Genomic DNA, 27272 nt, shown 5'->3' with positions numbered 1-27272 from the left:
GCTATCGTAACAGTGGAAAAAGTCAAGCAGTCTGAATAATTTTTCCTATTGCACTTCAGATGTGCTAGCCTATCTCTTTCAGGTAATACATTCAATGCAGTATTGGCCTTATTTATAGCTAATTAATGATGGGTTGTGCATAATACGTGTGTAACTTATAGCCTCTGTGTCTTGTGCAATACACAAGCACCTGTGCTCCCCTGGCCTCTCCTTAGCTGTTGGAGTCCCTTGCAGGAAAAGCTAGACCAGATTAGCTTGCTGGATATAATTGTTTTTGCATTTCTTATGGCAAGAGTATTCCAAGAGGGATGCAAGATCATTTTTTTCCTGAATGTTAAATACTGCAGCCAATAGCACTCACGGGTAGGTGGAAGGAAGATCAAACGCGTGATGGTGTTAGGCTAAAGCATTTATTTATTCAGACCATAACCATTCAATTCATTCGTGAAGAGAAGTGAAAGCCTTCTGCATCTAATTATAGTGCTATATTATTCAAGGATGACAATAGAATGATTAAGATGAGGACAACTTATTTCATTTAACTGTTGGAAGGAATGAAGCAACAATAGAAAGAGGTGGTGTAAATATTATGAAAGGTGTGTATATGTGTCATAGGTCCTATTATATTTTTAAATCAAATTCTCTAGCCTATACTAGTATCTTTGTAGGCCGTATGTGTAGCACCATAATCGCATGTTCTGTTTTGCTTAATCATGGTTTAATGATGCGTCTTTCCAGTCCATATAATACAGTACAGTTTACACACTCAAAGATTAGCCTACTGGTTAGTTTCATTTATTTACCCAAGAGAGCATATAGCTAGCTACGTCAATGGGCTTTTATATTTTTCTGTCATGATTAATGTGCCTATGTCATGTATTGGATAACTGCACAATCATTTGGGCTTTGTCTCATTAAATGTCTTTAATGTAGGGCTCATGAAATGTATTTTAATATATTGCTCATCAGGCTCAGGTAACATCAGGTTTGAGTTTCCATGCTAATCAAAGCCGTAATCAAATCCAAACGTGTATGCTTTATAATACTTTTAGAATGATATTTCCGGTTACCCGGAAGTACCGGGTTACCCGGGTGAAAAGGGATTTATTCTCGGGATGCAACATTTTGTAAAATACCGGTAAAATATTCAACCCATCGTCCATGCAACTTATTATGTGACTTGTTAAGCAAATGTTTATTTAGGCTTGCCATAACAAAGGGGTTGAATACCTATTGACTCAAGACATTTCAACTTTTTATTAATTTGTAAAAAATAAAGCATAAGTCCACATTATGGGGTGTGTGTAGGTCAGTGACGACAAAAAATCTATGATTTGTTATTATGGATGCGCTAGTCATTATCCGTGTTCGGGGGGTTATTTTTTTCCAGCTGTCAGGACACCACTCTAAACTACTCCACTGCCAGGATAAAATTCGAAATAACTTAATTGGCAAATTAATTTCAAGAAATGGGCATGTTGTAACTTGATCCTACTGCTACAATTGGTTAGAGCAAGGCTGTAACAATGCTCCCTTTTTATATCGCTCACATCACTTGTTGCTGTTTACTGCTAATATGAAAGATGGCTCAATGGCGATGACATTTGCTGCCAAGCCATACATGTGTGTAATATCTAGCAAGGAGAGCAAGAGTAGGAAAGAAGATGAAACGGCGATCCACGTTCTGTCTGACACATCTGACTGTAATTTGAGAAGCGAGAACTAGGGATGCACGATCTATCAGTAAGCTAATCGGAACCGGACGATATTAGCTTAAAATGCCGGCATCGGCCCAATGTCTAGTTTAGCGCCGATGTGCAAAACCAATGTCAAAGCTGACGTGCATACCTATATAATGTAGGTTGATGACGCCACGAAAATACAGCGCTACACGTGCAACACAGCATTCCTAACCTAGCCCACAATGTCAGCTGTGTGGATCTATTTCGAAGTTTCAAAGGAAGATAAAAAGGCCATATGCAACGTTTGTGCTGCTATTATTTCCAGAGGGGAGAAAGTGAAATAGTTCAATACCACAAACCTAATTACTCATTTGAAAGTGCATCACTCCAGACGTTCAGCGACTACTTAGAATAATAGCAGTAAAAACTAAGCTCACTTCAAATAACTAAACAAGTTCAAGTCGAACAGTCATTTGAAAGAGTAAGAACATTTCAGCGAGACAACTTGAAGGCAAAATCCATTAACGTCAAGATAATGGAATTCATTGCCCTTGACAATTTTATTTTATTTCACCTTTATTTAACCAGGTAGGCTAGTTGAGAACAAGTTCTGATTTACAACTGCGACCTGACAATCAACCGTTCTGTCGTGGATGATGGCTTTCACCATCTGGTCGAGCACGAGTAGGCGCTTTTTTTCAGATCTAGCCCTACCGGAGTTACACAGTATTGTTGAAACGCACATCCATGTGCGTCACTGCTATTAGCTTCACGACGGACATTTGGACCAACGATATCAGCCCCATAAGCATGAGCACAGTGGGTCGACAAGGATTTCGTACTGAGGAAAGCCATATTGTATGCTCAAGACTGCTGGTTCTCATACCGCTGCCATTTGAGAACATGCATTTGAGAAAGAATGTTTGAAACTTGGAAACATGAACACACTCCTTGCTCCATTCGAACAACTGACTGGAGAAAGAAGCTCATCACCTGCGTCTGCAGCAGACGTGATACCCTCTGTCATGGCATTGAAACGCCTGTTAAAAAAACTGCCAACACTGACCGTGAGGTTAACTTGCAAAAGTACTCTACTAGAGGCTGTGAACAAGCGATTCGGTGGCATTCACTCTGAGCCTCTTTACTGTGTCGCCACCATGCTCGATGCTTGGTACAAGGACAGCTACTTCGATGCAGACAAGAAACACGGTTTACCTGAAATGTGAGACAGCTGGATAGGATGGAAACGGACAGAGTGACAGTGCGCACCGAGGAAGAGGCCACAGACAGACAGAGCTGGAACTTCACTACTTGACATGTATGATGAAATCCTGGTTGAGAATGAAACGACTGAACAAATCAGCACAGCAAGTAAGTGAAAGAAATATAGGTTTTGATTGTTTTACTGGTGACGGGGACATACGTAAATGCCAATATTTCTCTGTAATAAAGCCCTATTGTGTGGAAAAGGTCACTCTGATTTGGCTGGGCCTGGCTCCCAAGAATTTAGGGCCTAATGAAATTATTTGAATTGACTGATTTCCTTATAGGAACGGTATCTCAGCGATATTTCCGAAATTGTTGCATGTTGAGTTTTTTATATTTTTGTTCAGTATACTTGCATGCTAGTTTAAGTGTTTGGGACGACGTCTCTCTTTTGTCCACAGCAGGGGCATACTACCCAGCCCAACAGCAGTACACGCCCTCTGTGCCGGCTGCTCCGGTTATCATGAACCCTCCCCCCCAGCAGCAGCAACTACCTCCACAGCAACAGATCCAGCCCAAAAGGGAGCGCAAACAGGTACAGGTAAACTCATCGTCCCACTTATACTGTTGTACACCATATCTCTACACACAGGTAAACTCATCACCCCACCTCTACAATACTGTTTTTTTTTTACTGCTTTCATATTGTTTTATTGAACAGATAGGAGGAGTACCAGGTCAGTGAGTTGGATTGGAACCCATGCCCACTCTGGTAGTCAGTGAGTTGGATTGGAACCCATGCCCACTCTGGTATGCCGTGGTCAGTGGCACTAACTGCAGGACCTCAGGCCAGGCCATGTTACACCTCTACTTAGGTAGACAATCAGGTATCCTCATCCTAGAATGGACAGGTAACAGAACTGGAAACCCCAAGAGACATTAAGGGCCTGATGTTATACAGTCAAACTTCCCCATCAACCAGAGCAGCGTTTAAATACCAGTGATTCTCCCTAAAGGAAGGGAAGGACTGTGCTAATAAAGGGTGTCAATATTTTTTTTAAACAAGCATAGTTTCAGTCAGTAAGGTGTGTTCAACACGAATGCCTTTTCCCCATCATCCACTGTGAAGGTTAACAGTGCAGTTTTGGTCTACAGCTACTGTGTCTTCCTGTCTGTCTGGCTGACCTACGCTCTTAAAGGTGGATGTGACAGGACTTGGGCTTGTGTGATGATGATAAACACTGTGATGTGGGTAGTGTTGCAATTGTCCAGGGAAGATTCTAGATGGGCCTATTCCTCGTGATTTATGTTCAGTCAGTGATTTGAATTAGATAACTCTGGACCTTCACTTGATGAACTGTAACACTAAACTGATGTGACTCGAACATGTTCTTTAGGGCTGTAGTACTGATGTGCCTCTTCTCTGGCTGTTGGTGCAGGTGTCCTCAGTTGGTCTGGATTCATCTGGTCTGTCTATTAGTGATGGGGGGAACAATAGTTACAAAATGTATTATTTATCTAGGGAAGTCGGTTTAGGAAAAAAATCGTATTTACAATGATGGACGGCGCTGGGCCAATTGTGCGCCTCCCTATGGGACTCCCGATCACGGCCGGTTGTGATACACCCTGGGATCGAACCCGGGTCTGTAGTGACGCCTCTAGCACTGCGATGCAGTGCCTTAGACCGCTGCACCACTCAAGGAACCCCATATCACAATATTGTTTTGGATGATATTATATTGATACTTTGACTCAAAGTAACTATTTGTAAAATAAATGTGTGTACCTGTGCCAACACTACTGTATTTTTCATCCTATAGCTTGTTCTTCGTCTTATTTTTAAATAGTGAGCTAGCTATGAGTGATCACCTTTTTTTATTTTTTATATCTTGTCTCTACAGCAGGCACCCTGATGTTACAAAACATTAGGAACAACTTAATATTTATTTGCACCCCGTTTTTCCCTCATAACCGCCTCAATTTGTCGGGGCATGTCGAAAGTGTTACACAGGGATGCCGACTCCAATGCTTCCCACAGTTGTCAAGTTTGATTGGATGTCCTTTGGGTGGTGGGCCATTCTTGATACACGTGTGGAAAAAACCCAGCAGCATTGCAGTTCTTGACACACACAAACCGGTGCCCCTGGCACCTACTATCATACCCAGTTCAAAGACACTTAAATATTTTCAAATCCAATTTTATTGGTCACATATACACATGGTTAGCATATGTTAATGTGAGTGTAGCGAAATGCTTGTGCTTCTAGTTCCGACAGTGCAGTAATATCTAACAAGTAATCTAATGAACTTCCCAACTACCTAATACACACATCTAAAGGGGTGAATGAGAATATATAAATATATGGATGAGCGATGGCCGAGTGGCATAGGCAAGGTGCAATAGATGGTGTAAAATACAGTATTTACATATGATGAGTAATGTAAGATATGTAAACATTATTAAAGCGGCATTGTTTAAAGTGATTAGTGATCCATTTATTAAATTGGCCAGTGATTGGGTCTCAATATAGGCAGCAGCCTCTCTGAGTTAGTGATTGCTGTTTAGCAGTCTGATGGCCTTGATAAGCTGTTCTTCAGTCTCTTGGTCCCAGCTTTGATCCACCTGTACTGACCTTGCCTTCTGGATGGTAGCGGTGTGAACAGGCAGTGGCTCGGGTGGTTGTTGTCCTTGATGATCTTTTTGGCCTTCCTGTGCCTTCGGTGTCATGGAGGGCAGGTATTTTGCCCCCAGTAATGTGTTGTGCAGCTGGCACCACCCTCTGGAGAGACTTGCGGTTGAAGGCGGTGCAGTTGCCGTACCAGGCTGTGATACAGCCCGACAGAATGCTCTCGGTTGTGCATCTGTAAAAGTTTGTCAGGGTTTTGGGTGACAAGCCAAATTTCTTCAGCCTCCTGAGGTTGAAGAGGCGCTATTGCGCCGCCTTCACCATTCTGTGTGGGTGGACCATTTCAGTTTGTGATGTGTATGCTGAGGAACTTGACGCTTTCCACCTTCTCCACTGCTGTCCCTTCGATGTGGATAGGGGGGGGTTCTCCCTCTGCTGTTTCCTGGAGTCCACTATCATCTCATTTTGTTGACGTTGAGTGAGAGGTTGTTTTCCTGACACCACACTCCGAGTGCCCTCACCACCTCCTTGTAGGTTGTCTCACTGTTGTTGGTAATCAAGCCCACTACAGTTGTCGTCTGCAAACTTGATGATTGAGTTGTAGGCGTGCATGGCCACGCAGTCGTTGGTGAACAGGGAGTACAGGAGGGGGCTGAGCACGCACCCTTGTGGGGCCCCAGTGTTGAGGGTCAGCGAAGTGGAGATGTTTCCTACCTTCACCACCTGGGGACAGCCCGTCAAAGTCCAGGAACCAATTGCACAGGGTGGGGTTGAGACCCAGGCTCTCCAGCTTGATGATGAGCTTGGAGGGTACTATGGTGTTGAATGCTGAGCTGTAGTCAATGAACAGCATTCTTACTAGTGATGCACCGATATGACATTTTTGACTGATTCCGCTATTGTCATCGGCAAAAAAAACGATGCCGATATTTATAAGTTTTGCATCCTTCTTCAGCATTCTAGTACAGTTAAATAGTTAACACACACACACATGGACGCAGAGGTCTAAGGCACTGCATTGCATCTCAGTGCAAGAGGTGTCACTACAGTCCCTGGATCGAATCCAGGCTGTATCACATCCGGCCGTGATTGGGAGTCCCATAGTGCGGCGCACAATTGGCCCAGCGTCGTAAATAAGAATTTGTTCTTAACTGACTTGCCTAGTTAAATAAAGGTTACACACACACCACACTGACCAAAAAGTTATTTTGTTGGCATTTACGTATGTCTCCATTACCAGTAAAACTTAATCAAAACCTATTTCTTTCACTTACTTGCTGTGCTGTTTCATCGTTCATTTGTTCATTCGTTTCATTCTCAACCAGGATTTCTATGGAACGCTGTTTGTGTCTTTGCGTGTCAAAAAAGATAAACGTCAATAATAACACTATTTGACGTGTCAAATAACACATCTGTTTCAGTAGCTATAGTGAGCTAGCTAACTATAGCTAGGTGTCATTCAAAATAACCCTAATTTATAAGACAGTTCTTATTTGATTAATGGTGGTCGGACCCTTCTATGTGAAGCTAGCCTCTAAGGATTAGCCACAATAGTGAACTTTGCGGTTAGCCTTCAAAATAAAAGTATGGCGTAATTCTAGTATTTGTATTAATTTGCATTTCTGTCAATGACACACTTTTTTATTTTGAAGGCAAACTGTAAATTCCACTATTGTGGCTAATTTTTATTGTGGCTAGCTTCCCAACACAACCCAGTATGGTTGAGCCTCACTAGCCAGATGAAGCTAGCTGGCAGTTTATAACGTTAGCTTTGGGCAACAGAGTTAAGTTGCTGACTAGCTATTTATTTTCATGAACTGAAGTACAATTTCAATAGGCGAACAACAAGTGGCAATCTAGCTAATAGTTACTCACAAGGATTCCTAAATCATTGCTAAGAATAATGAAAATGACTGCAGGTTCTACTGGTCATCATTTTCAGGTTGGTTGTATTAGTGCTAGCTAGGTACCAAGCTAAAGCTAGCTACCCCAGAAGTTGCGGTCGAACAAATGATGCTTTATTACCAACGCGGTATTGTAAACACATCGTTCGTGGCCAGTGTTTGCTTGTTTGCAGACTTTTTTTGTACAGCTTTGACAGTGATACTGTATCTTTTTTTTTTGACACGCAAAGACCCAAACGGTGTTCCGTAGTATGTATGTCGTGAAGCTAATAGCAGTGACGCTATTACTGTGTAACTCCGGTATGGCAACATTTGAAAAATATCTCACTTGGTAGTGTGTACTGGTGCTCGACCAGTCGGCGAAAGCCAACATCACCCACGACAGAGAACGGTTGATTGTCAAGGGCAATGAATTCCATTATCTTGGCTTTAATCGATTTCGACTTTGCGTTGTCTCACTGAAATATTGTTACTCTTTCAAATGACTGTTTGACTTGTTGACTGCTCGATCCACACAGCAGACATTGTGGGCTAGTTTAGGAATGCTGTGTTGCACGTATTGCGCAACATTTTACGTGGTGGCATTACGTTATATAGGTATGCACGTCAGCATTGACCGAAAACATCGGTTTTGCACATCGTGGCGTTAAACTAGACATCGGACGATGTTGGCATTTTTAGCTAATATCGTCCGATTCTGATATAATCACCGATTTTATATTGTGCATCCCTAATTCTTACATAGGTATTCCTCTTGTCCAGATGGGATAGGGCGGTGTGCAGTGTGATGGCGATTGCATTGTCTGTGGATCTGTTGGGGCGGTTAGCAAACTGAAGTGGGTCTAGGGTGACCGGTAAGGTGGAGGTGATATGATCCTTGACTAGTCTCTCAAAGCACTTCATGATGACAGAAGTGAGTGCTATGGGGCGGTAGTCATTTAGTTAAGTTATCTTTGCCTTCTTGGGTACAGGAACAATGTTGGCCATCTTGAATCATGTGCGGACAGCAGTTTGGGATAGGGAGCGATTTGAATATGTCTGTGACCACACCAGCCAGCTGGTCTGCGCATGCTCTGGACGTGACGAGGGATGCTGTCTGGGCCAGCAGCCTTGCGAAGGTTAACACCTTTAAATGTCTTACTCACGTCTGCCACGGAGAGGGGGGGGGGGGGGGGGTGACGGTGGCACTGTATTATCCTCAAAACAGGCAAAGAAGGTCTTTAGTTTGTCTGGAAGCGTGACATCGGTGTCTGTGACATGGGTGGTTTTCTTTTTGTAGTCTGTGATTTCCTGTAGAACCTGCCACATACATCTCGTGTCTGAGCCGTTGAATTGCAACTCCACTTTGTCCCTGTACCGGTATTTCGCTTGATTGCCTTGCGGGGGGAATAACAACACTGTTTATATTCAGCCATATTCCCAGATCTCTTTCCATGGTTAAATGCGGAGGTTAGCACTTTAAGTTTTGTGCGAATGCCGCCATCCATCCACGGTTTCTGGTTAGGGTTGGTTTTAATAGTCACAGTGGGTACAACATCTCCAATGCACTTCTTTATAAACTCACTCACCGAGTCAACGTATAGATGTTATCTGAGGCTGACCGGAACATATCCCAGTCCGCGTGATAAAAACAATCTTGAAGCGTGGATTCCGATTGGTCAGTCCAGCGTTGAATGGTTCTTGTCACTGGTACATCCTCTTTGAGTTTCTGCCTATAAGACGGTAGGAGCAAGACGGCGTCATGGTCAGATTTGCCGAAGGGAGGGCGGGCTTTGTATGCATCGTCGAAGTTAGAGTAGCAGTGATCGAGTGTTATACCCGTGCGTAGTGCAATCAATATGCTGATAGAATTTAGGTAGCCTTGTTCTCAAATTTGCTTTGTTTAACTTCTTATGGCTGCAGGGTCGGTATTGAGTAGCTTGGATGAAAGGTGCACAGAGGTGCCCAGAGTAAACGGCCTGCTCCTCAGTCATAGTTGCTAATATATGCATATTATTATTAGTATTGGATAGAAAACACTCTGAAGTTTCTAAAACTGTTTGAATTGTGTATGTGAGTATAACAGAACTCATATGATAGAGATTTGGTAGAACTGATTTAAGTTTCCCTGCATTAAAGTCTCCGGCCACTAGGAGCACCGCCTCTGGGTGAGTGGTTTTCTGTTAGCTTATTTCCTTAAAGCTGACTGAGTGCGGTCTTAGTGCCAGCATCTGTTTGTGGTGGTAAATAAACAGCCACGAAAAGTATAGCTGAGAACTCTCTAGGCAAGTAGTGTGGCCTGCAATTTATCACAATATACTCTACTTCAGGCGAGCAAAATCTAGAGACTTCCTTAGATTTCCTGCACCAACTGTTGTTTACAAATATGCACAGACCGCCCCCCCCCTGTTCTATCCTGCCGGTGCAGGGTATATCCCGCTAGCTGAATATCCATGTCGTCATTCAGCCACGATTCCGTGAAACATGGGATATTACAGTTTTTGACTCGAAGCGAGGCGACCATCTCTATCGGCACCGTCTTTTGTCCTGCCCATTAACCCTCTGAATGGCACACATACACAATCCATGTCTCAATTGTATCGAGGCTTATGAAAATCTTTCTTTAACCTGTTGAGGACAGAGGGCGCTGTTTTCACTTTGGGGGAAAATTGTGCCCAATTTAAACGGCCTCGTACTCAATTCTTGCTCGTACAATATGCATATTATTATTACTATTGGATAGAAAACACTCTATAGTTTCTAAAACCGTTTGAATTATATCTGTGAGTAAAACAGAACTCCTTTTGCAGCAAACTTCCTGACAGGAAGTGGAAAATCTGAAATCGATGTACTCTTCTAGGGGCTGCCTATTAAAGTCCTTGTTATTTATTAGTTTAGATGCACTTCATACGTCTTCCACTAGATGTCGACAAGGAGTGAGAGAAGAAATGGAGTGTGTAACTTGATCTGGACTCGAATCATAGCTCTTGGCATGACGTGTCACCAGTTTCCTGTTTTCTGGAGAGCGCGAGGAGGGACCTGGATTTGCCTTCTGATAAGCTGCCGTTATGGACGACTAATATCTCCGGCTTTGATTTTATTTGATACATGTGACAATATCATCGTAAAGTATGTTTTTTCAATATAGTTTAATCAGATTATTGAAATTTTTTCGGGAGTTTTGCCGTGTTCCGTTCTCTTCCGTTTGTTGACATGGAGAGATTCGCGCCACTTGGCAAGTGTGCTTGCTAAATCGAGAGGGAAGAAGGCCGTTCTAAATCCAAACAACGATTGTTCCTGACAAAGGACCCCTTGTACAACATTCTGATGATAGATCAGCAAAAGTAGGACCCATTTTATGATGCTATTTCATATATCTGTCGAACATGTTGTGCTAGTCGTTTGCGCCCAGCTTCTGGGTACTCTCTCGCTATAACATAAGCTGGATGTCGTAATGAAGTTATTTTTAGAATTCTAACACGGCGATTGCATTAAGAACTAGTGTATCTATCATTTCCTATACAACATGTATTTTTTAGTTATGTTTATGAATAGTCATTTGGTCAGAATATGTGTGTTAGAAAAAGTGTCAGAAAAATATCCGGACGTTGTGGGGAAAAGATGCTACCTTAGCACAATGTATAACCACTGATTTCAGCTCTAAATATGCACATTTTCGAACAAAACATAAGTGTATGTATAACCTGATGTTATAGGACTGTCATCTGATAAACCTTATCAAGGTTAGTCAAAAATTATATATCTTTTGCTGGTTTGTCACGATCGCTAACTTTTACTACTGGGGAATGGCTTGTGTTTCTGGCTATTGTGGTAAGCTAATATAACGCTATATTGTGTTTTCGCTGTAAAACACTTAAGAAATCGGAAATATTGTCTGGAATCACAAGATGCCTGTCTTTCATTTGCTGTACACCCATGTATTTTTCAGAAATGTTTTATGATGAGTATTTAGGTATTTGACGTTGGTGTCTGTAATTATTATGGCTGCTTTCGGTGCAATTTCTGATTGTAGCTGCAATGTAAACTATGATTTATACCTGAAATATGCACATTTTTCGAACAAAACATAGATTTATTGAATAACATGTTATAAGACTGTCATCTGATGAAGTTGTTTCTTGGTTAGTTTGGTTGGTTCTTGGTTAGTTAGGTTGGCTTTGTGCATGCTACCTGTGCTGTGAAAAATGTCTGTCCTTTTTTGTATTTGGTGGTGAGCTAACATAAATATACGTGCTGTTTTCGCTGTAAAACATTTTAAAAATCGGACATGTTGGCTGGATTCACAAGATGTGTACCTTTCATTTGCTGTATTGGACTTGTTAATGTGTGAAAGTTAAATATTTCAAAAAAATATATTTTGAATTTCGCGCTCTGCCTTTTCAGTGGAATGTGGGAGGAGTTCCGCTAGCGGAACGCCAGAGCAGTACAGGTTAACCTGTCTCCTCCCCTTCATCTACACTAATGGAAATCGATTTAACAGGTGACATCAATAAGAGATCATAGCTTTCACCTGGTCGCTGGATTCATTGTATGAGCAGGTGTTCCTGGTGTTTTCTACACATTGTGTAGTGAGCAATATGTTTGAAACATGAAATCGTAGTATTGAATATATATATATATATATATATATATATATATATATATATATACACATGTGTATGTACACACACATAGTCGTGGCCAAAAGTTTTGAGAATGACACAAATATTAATTTTCATAAAGTCTGCTGCCTCAGTGTCTTTAGATATTTTTGTCAGATGTTACTATGGAATTCTGAAGTATAACTACAAGCATTTCATAAGTGTCAAAGGCTTTGATTGACAATTACATGAAGTTGATGCAGAGAGTCAATATTTGCCGTGCTGACCCTTCTTTTTCAAGACCTCTGCAATCCGCCCTCGCATGCTGTCAATTAACTTCTGGGCCACATCCTGACTGATGGCAGCCCAGTCTTGCATAATCAATGCTTGGAGTTTGTCAGAATTTGTGGGGTTTTGTTTGTCCACCTGTCTCTTGAGGATTGACCACACGTTCTCAATGGGATTAAGGTTTGGGGAGTTTCCTGGCCATGGGCCCAAAATATAGATGTTTTGTTCGCCGAGCCACTTAGTTATCACTTTTGCCTTTTGGCAAGGTACTCCATCATGCTATTAAAGGCATTGTTCGTCACCAAACTGTTCCTGGATGGTTGGGAGAAGTTGCTCTCGGAGGATGTGTTGGTACCATTCTTTATTCATGGCTGTGTTCTTAGGCAAAATTGTGAGTGAGCCCACTCCCTTGGCTGAGAACTAACCCCACACATGAATGGTCTCAGGATGCTTTACTTTTGGCATGACACAGGACTGATGGTAGCGCTCAACTCTCCGGACATGCTTTTTTCCGGATGCCCCAAACAATTGGAAAGGGGATTCATCAGAGAAAATGACTTTACCCCAGTCCTCAACAGTCCAATCCCTGTACCTTTTGCAGAATATCAGTCTGTCCCTGATGTTTTCCTAGAGAGAAGTGGCTTCTTTGCTGCCCTTCTTGACACCAGGCCATCCTCCAAAATTCTTCGCCTCACTGTGCGTGCAGATGCACTCACACCTGCCTGCTGCCATTCCTGAGCAAGCTCTGTACTGGTGGTGCCCCGATCCCGCAGCTGAATCAACTTTAGGAGACGGTCCTGGCGCTTGCTGGACTTTCTTGGGCGCCCTGAAGCCTTCTTCACAACAATTGAACCGCTCTCCTTGAAGTTCCTGATGATCCGATAAATGGTTGATTTAGGTGCAATCTTACTGGCAGCAATATCCTTGCCTGTGAAGCCCTTTTTGTGCAAAGCAATGATGACGGCACGTGTTTCCTTGCAGGTAACCATGGTTTACAGAGGAAGAACAATGATTCCAAGCACCACCCTCCTTTTGAAGCTTCTAGTCTGTTATTCGAACTCAATCAGCATGACAGAGTAATCTCCAGCCTTGTCATAGTCAACACTCACACCTGTGTTAACGAGAGAATCACTGACATGATGTCAGCTGGTCCTTTTGTGGCAGGGCTGAAATGCAGTGGATAGGTTTTTGGGGGGTTCAGTTCATTTGAATGGCAAAGAAAGACATTGATCAGATGAATTGCAATTAATTGCAATCTTCATAACATTCTGGGATATATGCAAATTGCCGTCATACAAACTGAGGCAGCAGGCTTTGTGGAAATTTATATTTGTGTCATTCTCAACTTTTGGCCACGACTGTATATATAATCGTGAGAATCGCAATTCGTATTGTATCGGTACCTAAGTATTGTCATAATATTGTATTGTGAGGTCCCTGGCAATTCCTAGTCCTACTGTCTATGGTGGACTTGGCTGGGCTGGTTTCTTAGTACCTCAATGGCAGACTACTGATCAAGTTTGCCTTTTGTTCTACTGCACTCTGTTGGACTGAACTGATTAGTCCCTGTGCTGATCTGACTAAAGTGGACCTGGCTGATCAGGTTTGACTGTGCTCTATGGTAGACTGATCTAGTCTGCAGCGCGTCTGTTTTCTACGATGTGCTAGGTTTATCCAATTGAGTATCTGTGTTCAGTATGGTGGACTCGTCTCCAGTGTATCTGTGCTCTGTATGGTACGGTGGGCCTGGCTGCTTTATCACTGGCTGTGGGAGCATGCAGCTGGCTGTGGTTGCTGTGGCGGACTTTGGCCGGCAAAGCTGTCCTGTCCCACGCTGCTCAAGGTCCTTCAGAGACTCTCCCAGTCCCACTAGGAGGTAGACGGGGGACTGGAGAGGAAGCGCTGCAGAGACACGCCCCGCAGTGAGTCATGCTTCAGCCAGTCTGTCTGAGTCACGCTGTGTCTTTCTATATGGTTTCAAAAATGCCTGCCGGTATTCTGGCAGAAGAGTATGAAGTGTGAAGCTGTTTTTCAGCCGCGCTAAGCAGACTACTTAGTCGTAGCTGTCTTGTAATTGTATCCATTTTTTTATTTTGTTAACAACTGCCTTCAAGCAGTGCATTGGCCTGTATTTTTTTCCCTCCCCTGCTCTCTCTCTGGTCTCTGGGTAGAGGAAGGGGGAGTTAAAGGACATGTCAGCACATAGCTCAGCTCCACGTGGCTTCCATTCTCCTCCCCCTCTGAGCCGGAAGCACAATGGCTGACCTATCTCCTCCCCTTCTCTCTCTCGCTGGCTTTGCTGCTGCTTCTGTGGCATTACCCGTCTCCCCTCTTCCATCCACTGCCCCTCCCTCTCCCCCAGGAAGAGGCTGAAATATTTAGGAGTGTGCACAGAATGACAGAAAAGCAGCTGAGATAGGAAACATTTATTTTGTATTTATACATTTTTTGGCACTACCCTGATCTTATTGGCTGAGTTTTATATTTTTTTATATATAAATATTTTTTTCTGGAATCCCTCTCCCCCCCTCTCTTTGGCCCCCTTTGACTCTGTAGTTCGGTGGGCGGGGGCGCTTGCATTCCAGTGCTGCAGCTCCACAAGGCCAGTCACTCTGGCTTCTCTCGCTCGTTCTGTACGTGTGTGTGCGAGCTGGGAACGAGGCTCTGCCCTGTTGGCTCTGCTCACTGAGTTGTTGAGGGAGTAGGCTACGTGCGTGTTCCCAGGCCGAAAGCTCAACTCCGGCCCCAGGATGAGAGAGGCCTGCTAAGGACTCTGGAGCCTGTCCGTGTGCCAGGTAAATGACTCTACCAGCGGGGGAATGTGCTGGCTCACGCCTGTTGCTAACAACTCTAAGTGTGTGACAGAGAGAGAGGAGAGTTTGTGATAGAAAACATGTGGCTCTGTGTAAGGGCACGCCTTGTGAGTAATCCGTTTTTCAGATGTTTGAAGGAGTACTGTACGATGTGCTTTTAAGTAACATCAAATTTGTCTAGTTTTCTTGGTGTAGTTTGAGTGATCATATGGCGAGAGCAAAGAAAATGCATTGAAAATTTTGTTCACTTGGCTGAAGTTGAGTTTGTCAAATGTTGTTGGGTAAGAATTGACTAAAACAAGGCAGCAGTCCATGTAGAAATGTGTTTGTCAGGCTGCATAACTGTTGTGGGGCTGCTGTTTCTTGTGTCAGTATGGGAGAAATGTAGCTCTGCTGAATGACAAGACGCTGCTAGGCCACAGCCCTACTGTACAACACAAGATTTTTGGAAACAGGGCCTAGCATCATAGAAAGCAGTTAGTTGTGACAGCTCTTATCTTTAGCTTTCTCCTCCCCCTCTGTCTCCTTTATTCTCGCTCTTTCTTTTTTGCTCTCCCTCTCCTTTAGAAAGTGAATGAACCTAGAGCAAATAACAAGTTTTTTTTTAAGGCTTTCACGCATTCTCTCGCTCCTTTTTTCTATATTGTTATTCTTGTATCCCTCACTGTTGTCTTGTGTCCTCTCTACAGATCATAATACGAGACCCTAACCAGGGTGGTAAAGACATCACTGAGGAGATTATGTCAGGGGGCACTCGCAGTGGCACCACCCCCACACCCCCACAGATGAGCGACGACTCTTCAGAGGTGAGCTACCGTACCCTCGTCACCAACCATCATCCCTTTACACACCTTTAGCTACTATACAGTCACGTATCTGTCCAATATGAAAACAAAATGTCTGCCCATCCATTGTTTCTAACCTGTCAAAAGGCTGTCATATGGTTGTGTTCACTCGCGTTCCCTAATGTTTGGGTGTTGTTCTGTCCCTCCTTTAGTCATCTGGATCAGAGGGCCCAGCCGTTGCCCAGGCCAACGGTGAAAACGTGACACCTGTCGTGGTCAGACCAGGTGAGTTGGCTGAGGGGTCAGGTGATCTTGAAGGATGTAGCTGGCCGTCTCTCATTGGTTCACATCCTGTATATAGAAGTCATTTTTTGTGAATTTGAATAAATCACACAGACAAAATGCTCCGTTGGAAAGGTCCCATGCATTTTGACCATCTAATAACGGATTGATAATAAGTGGGTAATTATCAAATGACAAGGGTAAATTTTAACATTAGTATTGTACTATCGACCACATCCTCAAGCATCTCTTTTCCTCGTCAGATGACAGAGGGAAACCTGCAGCCACACTCATCACTGGCCCCCCAGCCCTGTCTAAAACCTCTGAACTGGTCAAGACTGCCCCTGCCCCTACAGAGGTCAAACTCCCAGACACGGACTGTAAATCTCCTTCCTTACCCCAGGACCTACCCACACCCCCGCGGGTAACTACCACCCTCCACACTACTGCCCCTGGTACCCCCCCACCCTCAACTAGTCCCATTGCAGACATGATGGATGCACCAGCCCCGGCCGCTGCTCCAGCCCTATCTGCCCCTAAAGTGCCTGCTTACCCTGCACCCCTGCCTGAACCCCGCCCCACTCCTGCAGCCGAGGAGCAGCCCTCAGCCGCCAAGGAGACGTGGGAGGAGGTGAAGAAGAAGAAAGAGGAGATTAAAGAGGTGACGGAGGCTAGAGCAGTGACTACATCATCTAAACCTGAGCCTTCCCTTGCTCCAGTGACCAACCCTAGCAGCAGCACTAACGGTGTGTCTGCCACCCAGCCACTCCCAGAGGAGGAGCCAGCAGCCCTGTCCATCACCATGCCCTCTCCCCAGGCAGCAAAACCCCCGCTGGAGTCTCCCATCGCCCAGCCAGAGGAGCTCCGGCTGCCCAACGGCCTGCCGCTCCCTAGCCCCCAGGACCCTGAGAAGGTTTCTGCAGAGTCGTCTGAGTGTGACCTCAGCCCCATCGCTGAGCCTGAGGTGACCCCATTACAGAGGGAGGCACCCGCGTCTGTCGCCGCCATGGTCACGCGCGACCCCGTTGTCCAGGCGACCGTTGCCCCCGTGGTCCTAGCTGAGACTGCTAGTACTACAGAGGTAACCCCTCACCAAATGGAAGACGAGATGGACTCTCCACCATCACAGCGCACCACCCCACCCGGGGCGAATTCTATGCAAGGTCAGTATCAGTCTGACTCTCACTGTTTCTCCCTTTCTTTTTCTCTATCTAGATCAGGTATTCCCAAACTGGGGCAATGCCGTCAGGGGGACACCAAATAAAAATGTGATTACAATTTATTTATTTATTTCACATTTTCAAACAGTCCATTTATATTTTCCAACGGGGCTATACATTTGGGTTTGGTTTTTTCTCTCGTTTCACTGCAAAAAATAAAATTAAACCATCTAGTGTTAAGCAAAATATCATGTCAAATACAGGTAGCCTAGTCAAATAATTAACATCCAATCACATTAACCGTTACTCTCTCGTGGGAATTCCACTAACGGTCTGTATGTAGCCAAACGTAGCTGCTGCTCATGTTGGTATCTGTCCTGATGGTGCAAAAGCCATGACAGGGAGACATAGTGGAGTGGTAACGCCCGTGCAAGCAGTTGCTCCCAGCGCCACTTGGGTACACTGCAGCATCCACCGAGAGGCTCTTGCTGCCAAGGGAATGCCTGACAGCTTGATAGATGTTTTGGACACTACAGTGACAATGTCAAATGTGATATAGTGAAGCACCTGAGTGAGTTGGGTGCGCAATTACGCAGGTACTTTCATGAAATGGATGACACAAACAACTGGATTTGTTTTCCCTTTCATGCCCTGCATCCAGTCCACTGAACAAGAGAGCCTCATCGAAATTCTCTGAAAATGTAATTTAATCAGAAGCCACTGCCAGATTTCTGAGTATCCTGCCTTGGCAAATTGTGCTGTTAAGACACTGATGCCCTTTGCAACCACGTACCTATGTGAGAGTGGATTCTCGGCCCTCACTAGCATGAAAACTAAATACAGGCACAAACTGTGTGTGGAAAATTATTTAAGCCTGAGACTCCAATTACAACCCAACATTGCAGAGTTATGTGCATCCTTTCAAGCACACCCTTCACCCTTTCAAATACCCGTCATTATCCTGTGGTGAGTTATTCACAATTTTCGATGAACAAATAAGGTTTTATATGTAAGATGGTTAAATAAAGAGCAAAATTATTGATTATTATTATTTGTGCCCTGGTTCTATAAGAGCTCTTTGTCACTTCCCATGAGCCGGGTTGTGACAAAAACTCAGTCATTCTTATGTTTATTAAATGTATCGTATAGTGTGTGTGTGGCAGGTTTATTTACAATGATGGCAAAAAACACAATTTGAGAGTGTGCTGACCCTGGTACCTGAGGGGGTACGCAGCTGGAGGTTGAATGTTTGAAGGGGTAGGGGCATTTAAAAAGTTTGGGAACCACTGATCTAGATCCATCTGTCTGTCATTCAACCACATTGTCTCTCTTACTTCCTAACCCTACCCCTTGGCACTTTGTGAAGATAAGACATTGGCTAGGAGGATCTGCCCCTTGAGGCGTTGCAGTCTGACTGTCTGTCGAGCATGTGTCATGAGGGGCAGAGTGACAGGGTTATGTCTACGCCGAGGACACAGAATAGTGGGTACTTGGAATGATAATAGCGCCAACAGAAAGCCATAAAAATAAAGCTTTGGATAGGTGTCAATGTGGTAACCGCTCCACCTTGATTTCTGAGTTTGAGTGCTAGGGTTTGGGTGCTAGTGTTGGATTGGTATTGAGTGTCAGTCCATAGAGGTTTAGTCTGACTGTGTTGGTGGTGTTCTGCTTGTAGCTGCTGTTTCTGTGCCTAAGAAGAAGAGGAAGATGAAGCATCTGAACAGGAAGGAGGCTGTTGGAGACCTCCTGGATGCCTTTAAGGAGGTCCGTTCACACAAACTACCTACTCCATTCATATCAAATACACCACCCACGCCATGTCATATCAAAGTTTTAAGAATGCCTTGTTTTATAGACTCATACTCTTTCCTCTACCCCCCCTCTCTTTTCCCCTCGGTCTCTCCTCCCATCTGTCTCCCCCCTGTCTGTCTCGCCCGCTCTCTCTCCTCCTCTGCCGCTCGCTCTCGCGCTCGCTCTCGCACCCCCTTCTCTTCTCTCCCCCTCTCCAGGAGCAGGTAGTGCAGAGCCCGCCAGAGCAGGCCACACCCACTTCTGCCTCTGACACCGAGGAGCCCCGCCCAGCCGCCACCCCTGCCGTCGCAGAGGTGGATGAGACGTGGGAGGAGAAGGAGGACAAACTGGATGCAGAGAACATTGAACCCAAGCCCGGGGATCTGAAGTACCAGTACAAAGAGGGTGGGTTTTGAACCTTGGCCCTAAGCAGAGGGTGGGTTCTGAACCTTGGCCCTAAGAAGAGAGTGGGTTCTGACCCTTGGCCCTAAGAAGAGAGTGGGTTCTGACCCTTGGCCCTAAGAAGAGAGTGGGTTCTGACCCTTGGCCCTAAGAAGAGAGTGGGTTCTGAACCTTGGCCCTAAGAAGAGAGTGGGTTCTGAACCTAGGCCCTAAGAGGCTGTGTAACATTTATATACTTAGAAACGTTATTCTCTACACCTGATCTCACAGGGTCTACCTTTACTGTCAGTCAAGAGGATGCAAAGTTTCACTTTTTTGGAAATGCTTTGTCAGAGCATGGGTCCTAAAGTCCCATTTGACATCAATGTATGTTGTTTTTTTTTTAAAGTGAAACATTAGTGAAACTGAGCGATACTCAGTTCGGATGCCAGACTAAATACCCCAACTCTACCAACCTAAACTATACTGATGAAAACTCACATATAATGTGATTCCTCTATAATTCCTTGTTCCTCCTCTCCTCCAGAACTATGTAGGCCTATAGACCCAGAGGAGAAGAAGAGGTATGACAGGGACTTCCTGCTGGGCTTCCAGTTCATCAGTGCTGCCATGTCCAAGCCTGAGGGCCTGCCTCAGATCAGTGATGTGGTGCTGGACAAGGTACAGTACAACTCTGTCCCCTGCTGGACTGGAGTAACCACTGCACACTCCATTCGATAATTGTATTTATTTTTTCTTCAGATGGACCACTTTATTCACCAGTTATTTATTTTGTCTTTCTTTGTATCCATCATTCTCGCTCTCTCTTCCTGGTACTACTTCTCAATCTCTACTCCTGGTACTACTTCTCCCTCTTTCTTCCTGGTACTACTTCTCTCTCTTTCTTCCTGGTACTACTTCTCGCTCTCTCTTCCTGGTACTACTTCTCTCTCTCTACTCCTGGTACTACTTCTCTCTCTCTACTCCTGGTACTACTTCTCTCTCTCTACTCCTGGTACTACTTCTCTCTCTCTACTCCTGGTACTACTTCTCTCTCTCTACTCCTGGTACTACTTCTCGCTCTCTTTTCCTGGTACTACTTCTCCCTCTCTACTCCTGGTACTACTTCTCCCTCTTTCTTCCTGGTACTACTTCTCCCTCTTTCTTCCTGGTACTACTTCTCTCTCTCTCTACTCCTGGTACTACTTCTCCCTCTTTCTTCCTGGTACTACTTCTCTCTCTCTACTCCTGGTACTACTTCTCTCTCTCTCTACTCCTGGTACTACTTCTCCCTCTTTCTTCCTGGTACTACTTCTCTCTCTCTACTCCTGGTACTACTTCTCCCTCTTTCTTCCTGGTACTACTTCTCTCTCTCTACTCCTGGTACTACTTCTCCCTCTTTCTTCCTGGTACTACTTCTCTCTCTCTACTCCTGGTACTACTTCTCCCTCTTTCTTCCTGGTACTACTTCTCTCTCTACTCCTGGTACTACTTCTCCCTCTTTCTTCCTGGTACTACTTCTCTCTCTCTACTCCTGGTACTACTTCTCCCTCTTTCTTCCTGGTACTACTTCTCCCTCTTTCTTCCTGGTACTACTTCTCTCTCTCTCTACTCCTGGTACTACTTCTCTCTCTCTCTACTCCTGGTACTACTTCTCTCTCTCTCTACTCCTGGTACTACTTCTCTCTCTCTCTACTCCTGGTACTACTTCTCTCTCTCTCTACTCCTGGTACTACTTCTCTCTCTACTCCTGGTAATACTTCTCCCTCTTTCTTCCTGGTACTACTTCTCTCTCTCTCTACTCCTGGTACTACTTCTCTCTCTCTCTACTCCTGGTACTACTTCTCCCTCTTTCTTCCTGGTACTACTTCTCAATCTCTACTCCTGGTACTACTTCTCCCTCTTTCTTCCTGGTACTACTTCTCCCTCTTTCTTCCTGGTACTACTTCTCTCTCTTTCTTCCTGGTACTACTTCTCGCTCTCTCTTCCTGGTACTACTTCTCTCTCTCTACTCCTGGTACTACTTCTCTCTCTCTACTCCTGGTACTACTTCTCTCTCTCTACTCCTGGTACTACTTCTCTCTCTCTACTCCTGGTACTACTTCTCTCTCTCTACTCCTGGTACTACTTCTCTCTCTCTACTCCTGGTACTACTTCTCTCTCTCTACTCCTGGTACTACTTCTCTCTCTCTACTCCTGGTACTACTTCTCCCTCTCTACTCCTGGTACTACTTCTCCCTCTCTACTCCTGGTACTACTTCTCCCTCTTTCTTCCTGGTACTACTTCTCTCTCTCTCTACTCCTGGTACAACTTCTCTCTCTCTCTACTCCTGGTACAACTTCTCCCTCTTTCTTCCTGGTACTACTTCTCCCTCTTTCTTCCTGGTACTACTTCTCTCTCTCTACTCCTGGTACTACTTCTCTCTCTCTACTCCTGGTACTACTTCTCCCTCTTTCTTCCTGGTACTACTTCTCTCTCTCTCTACTCCTGGTACTACTTCTCTCTCTCTACTCCTGGTACTACTTCTCTCTCTCTCTACTCCTGGTACTACTTCTCTCTCTCTCTACTCCTGATACTACTTCTCCCTCTTTCTTCCTGGTACTACTTCTCTCTCTCTACTCCTGGTACTACTTCTCTCTCTCTCTACTCCTGGTACTACTTCTCTCTCTCTACTCCTGGTACTACTTCTCCCTCTTTCTTCCTGGTACTACTTCTCTCTCTCTACTCCTGGTACTACTTCTCCCTCTTTCTTCCTGGTACTACTTCTCTCTCTCTACTCCTGGTACTACTTCTCCCTCTTTCTTCCTGGTACTACTTCTCTCTCTACTCCTGGTACTACTTCTCTCTCTCTCTACTCCTGGTACTACTTCTCTCTCTCTCTACTCCTGGTACTACTTCTCTCTCTCTCTACTCCTGGTACTACTTCTCTCTCTCTCTACTCCTGGTACTACTTCTCTCTCTCTCTACTCCTGGTACTACTTCTCTCTCTCTCTCTACTCCTGGTACTACTTCTCTCTCTCTCTCTACTCCTGGTACTACTTCTCTCTCTCTCTCTACTCCTGGTACTACTTCTCTCTCTCTCTCTACTCCTGGTACTACTTCTCTCTCTACTCCTGGTACTACTTCTCCCTCTTTCTTCCTGGTACTACTTCTCTCTCTCTCTACTCCTGGTACTACTTATCTCTCTCTCTACTCCTGGTACTACTTATCTCTCTCTCTTCCTGGTACTACTTCTCCCTCTTTCTTCCTGGTACTACTTCTCTCTCTCTACTCCTGGTACTACTTCTCCCTCTTTCTTCCTGGTACTACTTCTCTCTCTCTCTACTCCTGGTACTACTTCTCTCTCTCTCTACTCCTGGTACTACTTCTCTCTCTCTCTACTCCTGGTACTACTTCTCTCTCTCTCTACTCCTGGTACTACTTCTCTCTCTCTCTACTCCTGGTACTACTTCTCTCTCTCTCTACTCCTGGTACTACTTCTCTCTCTCTCTACTCCTGGTACTACTTATCTCTCTCTCTACTCCTGGTACTACTTCTCCCTCTCTCTTCCTGGTACTACTTCTCCCTCTCTCTTCCTGGTACTACTTCTTTCTCTCTAGGCGAATAAGGCCCCTCTCCGCCAGTTGGACCCCAGCCGTTTGCCGGGGATGAACATGGGCACTGACTTCACGCCCTCATTTGCCAACCTGGGCAGACCTGGAATGGGGGGGGGGGGTGGACACAGAGGAGGACCAGTGAGTTAGCATGGGAAACTAGCTCTCAATCTTCTCAGACTACACTCTGATTCTGAAATTCAGGGACGATATTAAAACAATGTGGACTGCATTTCTTTTCCTTCCCTCCTCTCCTCCAGCCCTCTGGTATGGGTGGTGGAGGACCGCGTCGCTCCCAGCAGGGCCAGCGTAAGGAGCCCAGGAGGATCATCAACATCTCTTCGTCTCTGACGGACGACGTGAAGCTCAACAAGGCTGAGGATGCCTGGAAGCCCGCTGTCAAGAAGGCTGCCAGTGGGCAAGCTGCTCCTGAGGAGGAGAGCGACGACCCAGAACAGGCCAAGACCCAGGAGCTGTTTAAGAGGGTCCGTAGTATCCTGAACAAGCTGACCCCTCAGATGTTCCAACAGCTGATGAAGCAGGTCAAGGAGCTGACCATCGATACGGAGGAGAGGCTGAAGGGAGTGATAGATCTGATCTTTGAGAAAGCCATTTCTGAACCCAACTTCTCTGTGGCCTACGCCAACATGTGCCGCTGCCTTATGGGGGTGAGTGACTCTGAAGGGTGTGTATGTGTACGGCTAGTGTGCTGGTCTTGTTCCGGTGATGACCTCCGTTCTGTGCCATGTGTCTGGGCCGCTGACTTGTGGAGTGGTGCCACTACACTCATCACGTTAACTCTCATGCTTTGTGACGTCTGCAAAGCTCTCCAACCGTGGCCTAAATGCTTGTTTTTTCTGTTCCTCTCGTCAGCTCAAAGTCCCCACTACAGACAAGCCGGAAGTCACTGTGAATTTCCGCAAGCTGCTTCTGAACCGCTGTCAGAAGGAGTTTGAGAAGGACAAGGACGATGATGTCATCTTTGAGAAAAAGCAAAAAGAGCTGGACGCTGCAGCCGTGGTACGAGCTGGGCTCTGAGTGATCAATTCAAATGTCTCTCACACTTTTTGAATTGGTTTTGGTTTCTGTGGGAGTTAGCTGACAATCTATCTGCTATTCCTCCCTCTGCTTCCTCTCCCTCTGTTACATCACTTCCTGTCTGAAGGAGGAGAAGGATCGCCTGAAGGCGGAGTTGGAGGAGGCCAAAAACATGGCACGGCGGCGGTCGCTAGGCAACATAAAGTTCATCGGTGAGCTGTTCAAGCTCAAGATGCTGACGGAGGCCATCATGCACGACTGCATCGTCAAGCTGCTGAAGAACCATGATGAGGAGTCACTAGAGTGCCTCTGTAGACTCTTGTCAACTATAGGGAAGGACCTGGACTTTGAAAAGGCGAAGGTAACACTGAACCAGTGTTACACACACACACACCCCTGCATCCTTTAGAACACTTACATCAAATGATTTCTAAGAAACATAGATTTACACACTAACCTGCCTGTCTTTCCTTCTGTAGCCTCGTATGGACCAGTACTTTGTCCAGATGGACAAGATCATCAAGGAGAAGAAGACATCGTCCAGAATCCGCTTCATGCTGCAGGACGTACTGGACCTCAGGAGGGTAATACCTCGTCACACACATCACCCACCAGTGTCTGGGGAATGCTTCAGCCCCCTCACCTAAATCGTTTGGTCATCTATATCTAAACTGACTGACCCTTGTCCTGTGGTTGGTATGTATCCAAGCTTATCAGTAAATACTATGGGTCAAACTACCATAGACAGAATAGTCTCCCCTAACCCCACATCACCTCTGAACTTATCCATGACCCCAAATCACCTCGGACCTCTAGTCTCACTTACTTTACAAGCCCTCTCTATGCATGCATGCGTGTCAGTCTGCATCCCCGCAGCCAATCCCATCTCTCCAATCTACTGTAACCCCTCCCTCCTCTCCATGTCATTCACCACCTAGATGTTTACCACCCTTCTAAATGGATATGTGTCCCTTGATGTTCACATAAACTACTTATCCATACCTAGTAGGCTTGGGCAGTATCCAGATTGTCCTACCTTCATACCGACATTGTGCCATACCGGAATATTCGTTAATACCTGCACTGAACACCAGGAGGGCTATTTTCAATCCCAAGGTTAGCAACGCTAACAAGTACATGTGAAATCTAACGAACGCATGCAAACCATTTATACAGTCTCTGGCACACTTTGCAGGAAAGACATCCCACTCAGTTATACAAGTAACTCAAAAATGCTACACAGTTTGCTGATCGCGCAAAACAAATATTAGCTCTTGATCCAGGAATGGATTCTCTACTGTTAACAAGAGGAGCTTGATTGCAAGAAGCTAACCACTTAGCTAGATAACTTGGCACTAAGTTAGCAAACCAAATGCACAACTGCAGAGAATTTAGCACATTTTAGACAGTTAACTTAATAGTTATAAGATATCTAGCTGGCAAACATTTAGTTGTGAATTCCCTACTGCAACTAGTTCACCTGGCGTGGGCTGCAGTTACTCCCAGGACTACATGTAAGCTTAATACTGATCTCCTCATTACATTATGATCTTCTAAATTGCACTGCAGGCATTTACTTAAAAAGTAGCTACAAATATTCAAATTAATTAAAGAACTTAAAATAAATAGTTTCAGTGGTATTGACAGTATTAGGAAAAACCATCCTGTGGATATTTCCTAATACCCTGGTGTGAGTGTATATACGCTATACAGTCCAAACATAATGCCTAGGACTCATTCACTAGGCTTTGGGGTTCACAAACTCACATGTCTGTCTTCGTTTGAAAACGACTAGTTACTAAGGACATACAGGTATGTTAATAACGATCTGTAGCCTAGGCCTCTAAGGTCTAGATGTGCATGTATTTGTACCGTGCTATTAGCTGTGTGTGTCTGAGGTTTCCCATAATGCAGTTTACTGGAAAACATCAATGCTGGACTGTTCTACTTTAACTAGTTTAGTCTCCAGGGACCTGTCTGGAGAAATGCCTGCAGAGCATCAATGTGTTTGTCTGTTAGTCTGTGACTTGCAGTATGTTGAGAGCAGTGCTGTGATGTCCTCCCACTGTCTGATCCCTGAACAACAGGCCATGTAGGTCTGTGTGTTGGAACCCATGTTCAGACAGGGTTCCAACATGTTCACCACAAAATGAGTTATAGGATCTTTATGGTTCCAGTCCCAGTAATTGTCTTACCAAAGCTGTTACCAAAGCAGCAGTTGGTATGTTTCATAAGAGCTGACCAGCTGCACTTAGTCAGCACACTGGCCCCTGTTTTCCCAGTAAACGGCACTCTAGTTTGTTTCCTTTCTCTGGAAAAGCTGACAGCGGTGTCAAGGTAGGGCAAGACATCTCTCTTTCTATAGCCTAGTTGTCAAGTGACCCATTGATCTCTTAATATATTGACTAAGGGACTTATGCCTCAAAGAGATATGGAGTGTCAAGAGTACGCCAGACTTTTTCAACTCCAATCCTCAGTTAAAGTATATTACTGTACTGACTCCCCCTCCCAGAATACGTGGGTCCCCAGGAGAGGAGAGCAGGGCCCCAAGACCATAGACCAGATCCACAAGGAGGCAGAGCTGGAGGAGCACAGGGAGGTTCTCAAGGTGCAGCAGCAACTCCTCAACCAGAACACCCGAGGAGGAGGTGGAGGACGTGGTGGTGGTGGTGGAGGAGGAAGAGATCAGGGGAACCGCGGGGGTCAACACCCCCAGGCGGGCCAGAGGAGTCAGCCCCAGGACGAGGGCTGGAACACAGTTCCCATCTCCACCAAGAGCAGGCCCATCGACACCAGCCGACTCAGCAAGATCACTAAGGTCAGTGATACATCATGCTGTGGATTCTCAGCCACATCGTGGACCCATACTCAGTTAGGACTGAAACACTCCAACACCCTCCACTTGCAGTCTAGCACCCACCTCCTTAACCTTCAACCCCATTGTAAAGTTCTATCATCCCAACTGAAACCCCAAACCCACTCCCTATGTAGTCTGGCACACACCTCTTAACCTTTAACCTTCATTTAGAGTTATGGCCCTACCATTCCTGACTCCTCAACTTCTTACTTAGGTCTGAGGTTTCAGGTTACATTTCTCAGATCTCAAGATGTTTTGCCTCCAACAATTCTGCTAGTTTCTTT

At 45.0% G+C, this 27272-nt stretch overlaps 1 protein-coding gene and 2 non-coding genes across 9 annotated transcripts in view; all 3 read left to right on the top strand.

Annotated features, from left to right (window-relative positions):
- Positions 1-27272, top strand: part of LOC120028819 (eukaryotic translation initiation factor 4 gamma 1-like) — a 65277-nt gene that overhangs the window by 27010 nt on the left and 10995 nt on the right. For 5 of the 7 annotated variants that reach the window (XM_038974060.1, XM_038974063.1, XM_038974059.1 and 2 more), the window contains exons 7-19: positions 3350-3489; positions 15790-15906; positions 16098-16170; positions 16431-17330; positions 19003-19091; positions 19337-19523; positions 20047-20180; positions 23100-23234; positions 23354-23761; positions 23967-24113; positions 24259-24492; positions 24611-24715; positions 26644-26949. In XM_038974060.1, the coding sequence (XP_038829988.1) occupies positions 3350-3489; positions 15790-15906; positions 16098-16170; positions 16431-17330; positions 19003-19091; positions 19337-19523; positions 20047-20180; positions 23100-23234; positions 23354-23761; positions 23967-24113; positions 24259-24492; positions 24611-24715; positions 26644-26949 (2975 nt within the window). Of the gene's footprint in view, positions 1-3349; positions 3490-14688; positions 15083-15789; positions 15907-16097; positions 16171-16430; positions 17331-19002; positions 19092-19336; positions 19524-20046; positions 20181-23099; positions 23235-23353; positions 23762-23966; positions 24114-24258; positions 24493-24610; positions 24716-26643; positions 26950-27272 lie in introns of those variants that run through there. The other 2 variants (XM_038974062.1, XM_038974065.1) reach the window with 2 other exon arrangements.
- LOC120029246 lies at positions 18715-18840 on the top strand. The gene has a single exon (XR_005473573.1). It is a non-coding gene; the product is annotated as a small nucleolar RNA SNORA17 (small nucleolar RNA).
- Positions 23812-23865, top strand: LOC120029247. Its single transcript, XR_005473574.1, has one exon. It is a non-coding gene; the product is annotated as a small nucleolar RNA SNORD66 (small nucleolar RNA).

This window comes from Salvelinus namaycush, chromosome 34, assembly GCF_016432855.1.
Source record: "Salvelinus namaycush isolate Seneca chromosome 34, SaNama_1.0, whole genome shotgun sequence".
Taxonomy (NCBI): Eukaryota; Metazoa; Chordata; class Actinopteri; order Salmoniformes; family Salmonidae; genus Salvelinus; species Salvelinus namaycush.
This window is presented reverse-complemented; position numbering and strand designations above follow the sequence as displayed.